General features: G+C 49.3%; 1 protein-coding gene across 1 annotated transcript in view; it reads right to left on the bottom strand.

Moving 5' to 3' along the window:
* The window catches only part of LOC135293258 (REST corepressor 2-like), a 9,301-nt gene extending 5,314 nt beyond the window's left edge, over positions 1-3,987 (bottom strand). Inside the window, exons 1-4 of the mRNA XM_064407251.1 lie at positions 3,705-3,987; positions 3,282-3,370; positions 2,665-2,751; positions 1,721-1,807 (exon numbers count right to left, since the gene is read on the bottom strand). Coding sequence (XP_064263321.1) covers positions 1,721-1,807; positions 2,665-2,751; positions 3,282-3,370; positions 3,705-3,939 — 498 coding nt within the window. The 5' untranslated portion in view covers positions 3,940-3,987. The remainder of the gene's footprint in view (positions 1-1,720; positions 1,808-2,664; positions 2,752-3,281; positions 3,371-3,704) is intronic.

A 3,987-nucleotide genomic window follows, 5' to 3' on the forward strand; every position in this document is an offset into this window, starting at 1 on the left:
ACCTGCTGGGAAAACATCTGGAATGAGGCCCACTGCAAGGCAGATACTTTGTAGGCTCCAGATCCCACCTGCACTGGCTCCAGCAGGCAAGGGCAAGCTTTGGTCACTTCCCAGAAGCAGCCTGGCCATTCCCCCCTGCCTCGCCCCCTCGCCATCCTCCACAGCCCCTGCTGCCAAAGCCTTGCTAGGCAGAGCCATTTGCTGGGCTCGGTAAAAGAGTGACTTGGATTCTTCTTTGGCGCAAATACCAAAGCTGTGAGAAGTGAGAGGATCAGGTTCACAGCCGCTCTGCTTTAGCTAAGGACATTACTGGAGGCTCAGAGCCTGGTCCTTTAAAGAGAAACTGAATCTGAACTGCTGGTGTCTTTGTGGTGCATGTGGATATTTCTTTTCTAGAATCAGAGAGGTTAGAAAAGTCCTCCAAGGTGCTCAAGTCCATCTGTCCCCCAAAATGAAACAAAGTTATGTTGCTGGGCAACAAAAAGGCCTCAACCCACTACTTTTATCCCAGCAAGTACAGTGAGACAAGAGCACTCCTTTAGATCCAATGCACTGAATTCAGCAAAGCCTCCCCAGCCACTCCCAGCTGAGATGTTCAGGACTCAAAGGAGGAAGCTCCACCATGATTTCATTGGCAGTAACGGGGACACGCCTCTGGAAGTGCTGCCAGCTGAGCCAGGGGCTGGGCCTGGGGGGGACTCATGTGCCCCCATTGCTCTCTCAGGGCAAATGCCGTGTTTCCAACACCAAGGAAATGTAAGGAATACTGCCTCCAGGAATTTAATACAGACAAGAAGGCAAAATGGAACAAACTTTGGTTTAATGATATAGACAGATCGTGCCTCAACAAAGACAAAAAGGGGAAAGTTGAAGCATAACAAACACCAAACCTTTTACACTTATTGCTAAATCTAACACTACTACTACATCTTTAAAATACTAATGTATCTTAACTAATAAACAGAGAGATTCCTAACAGGTAAACTAAAAGAAGAATAAAGAATCCTAAAAACTTGAAAAACAATCTTATTTCTATCTAGTCCTCTTGACGCCTAACTCTTGCTAGCCTGGGGCAAATGCAGGGCTAATTTGGCCTTTTCTTCTTGGGGAGAGGCTGTGCATCCTTGCGTGGGCGATGTCTTCTCCTGTGCTTGTTCCTTTCCTCGATGGTTTCAAACTCCCTGGAAGACAGGAAACAAACCATGCATTGTTAACTTCATACACACCATTAAGTCAAGCGCCGAGATCTCCCTTTTTGGATGAATTTCCATCTTTTCAGGCTGTTACGTATTTATTAAATTGATCAGCACCATGAGTCTGATCTTTCTGGTTTCAATTCTTTGAAATGTCTTCCTCCTTTTGCTTGATCCTAGGTTTAATTGGATCAGCAGCATCAAAGCAAGCTTTGATGCATGTGTTCCTGCTTGTATGAACTGTGTCTTGTTGGGGCATGGCAAGGTTTCACTGGGAATGCTGGGTTTGAAGGAAGTTGTTTGGGTGTCAAGTGGGCTGTAAGCTTGAGCAGGGCTGCCAGGGGCCATCCTGCAAGTGGCCTCAGCTTGCCCTGTGGTGCCTTTGGAAAGGGTCAGCGTGCTTTAGGCCAAAGGGGCAGCTGGGAGCAGAAGGAGGAGGAGCTTGCGCACCGTTGGCACTGCCCGCACGGAAAGGGGCCTCCCGCCGGCTGGGGCGGCTGGCGCGGTTGGCAGCAGGGACACTCCGCGCTGCCAGCCCGCTTGCGGCTTCTCTTCCCGGTCTCCCCAGTCTCCTTCCTGGGAGGGCTTTTCCTCCTCTTCCGTTTGCCCGCAGTCTGGAAATCAAAGAATCCTTATCAGTGCTTCCTTCCTCTCAGAAAGCTGGAATTCACAGCATCCACCCCAAAAATCTATCGGCCTAAGCAAATTCTTCCAAACCCCGAAGAGCTGAGAAAAGGGCTGGATATGGCAGTGGGCTGCGGCAGGCTGCCAACCCAGCACTTGGAGGAAAATACTCCCCTTTCCTACAGCTCTAAGGGGGTGGGATAAATACGTGGCTATCCATAGTTCTACATGTCTTATTTCTACCTCTCTGCCTAACATCTATTTATCTCTGGTTTTCCTCCTCACATGTCTAGGGCATGTCTTTTACATTCAGTCACACTAGTGAAGACACATGATTACCCATTTTCTCCTACCCAAAATAATCTCTCTCTCTCCCTCTCTCTGTCTCTCTCTGTGAAGCAAATTGCTGTTTGCTGGTAAGGAAAGTATTAAAGGTGCCATAGCACCAGCAGCTCCTTCTTGAGGATATGCTGGGGTGCTACAAAAGATCTCTAAAATTTGGCAGCATCTCCATGAAGGCGGCCCAGATGGCTGATGTTAGCAAGCAGTGGGGAATGAAGGGTCTGATAGGAATCTGAGGGTGCCAGCCCTTGAGAAACCGATTTGTAGAGAGTCAAAGCCCATTTTGGTGGCGGTGCTGCTTCGTTTGGTCAAGGTTATGCTCCACAATTCTGTATTTCAGGGCAGCAGCACAAGAAAGCCCCGGGCAGCACCTGCTGCGCCTCTCCTGCTGCGTGGGACCAAGGGAGCCAGGCAAAGCGGTGTCTGGCATGGCTTGCAGCAGGGTTTGTGCCCTTCTGCCAGTTTCTTGACCCTGCTGGCATGTCTGGATTTTCTTCCCACTCACCTGAGCAAGAGTGCTGCTGGCAAGTTTCTGCTCTTTTTTCCAGCAGTAGTAGTACTCCACACACTGTGCCACGGTCTTACTTGGGATCTGTTGTGAAAAGCAAAAGAAGGAATCTGAAACGGCCGTCCTGTAGGGTGCATTGGAGAACAATGAGAATACAGAGTAAAGTAGGAATTAAAGTCATGGAGAAAATTGAGGAGGGTGTAAAATGAAATCAATATGCAGGAGTCAGAGAGGCATTATGCAATGTAATAAACCGAGTATTGTGCTATGTGGTAACACATATAATGCACAGACCAACACCAAGTCCCCCTAGCAGAGTTCTTCTTTGCCCTGTTCACTGCGGTTATCCCAGCACAAGGTGTTGTGGAAGCAACAGCACACCTGGGAGACAAGTCTGACAGAACAGAGCTTTGTCTTCCAAAACAGCCTGGAGAGAAGGGCTGCAGAGGCAGGATCATCATTTTCACGCAGGCCTTCCATGTCCTGTTCTGTGACTACTTTAACAGTTTTGGTACTTGAGAAGAGAGGGACATAGGTGCAGTATTTGGTACCAGCAATAATTAACATGTCCCTTCTGATGATCTGCCAAGGTGAGAAATGTCCTGTGGCTTTACCTGCTTCTGGATGAGATGGAAATCCTTGCCGTAGGTGTGGAAAGCCTTTTGGAAGGCCTCCTTCTCCTCAGGTGTCCATCTATCAGAGCCTGGCAAGAAAAAGCAGCAGCTGAATTGATCCCTCTAGCCACTTGAAGCAGATCCCACTGGCTGCCGAAAGCAAGCTGGCACCAGCCATCATTAATGTGTGTGCATGTCTGCTCCCTCAGAAGGTGATGAAGACGAGAGCAGGCATTCCCCAGGGAAAAAAGCATGGAAAACGAGTCAAGCTGAAGGAGTAGATGCTGGTGCTTTCCCCGTCCCCAGAGAAGGTGAGATCTTGTGCTAGTTTAAAGCACAACTAATTGAAGCAGAAATGCTTGACACGGCCATTAAGGGCACGGCAGCACGTGTCAGAGAAGGAAGAAGCTGGGCTTAGGTTACCTGCATAATGATAATCAGCCAAGGGATGGTCTTGAGCTGTTGGAGGCCCCCCCGAGAGCAACATCTCCAGAGCCTCCTGCAAGATGCAAAGGAAAATGCTTGAGCTGCCCCACAACACAAAAAAGGAGCCAAACCCCACCCATGCTGCTTTCAGCCGCTTTGCCTCTTCAGCTGAGGATTCAGGCCACTGGCTCTCATATGGGTCAAAGATTGTGCTTTGCTCCCAGTCCCTCATTTCTGCTGCCCAGCCCGTGGCTCCTGCTCCCCAAGGGTAGCATTTTCC

The sequence above is a fragment of the Passer domesticus genome, unplaced genomic scaffold, assembly GCF_036417665.1.
Source record: "Passer domesticus isolate bPasDom1 unplaced genomic scaffold, bPasDom1.hap1 HAP1_SCAFFOLD_96, whole genome shotgun sequence".
Classification (NCBI taxonomy): Eukaryota; Metazoa; Chordata; class Aves; order Passeriformes; family Passeridae; genus Passer; species Passer domesticus.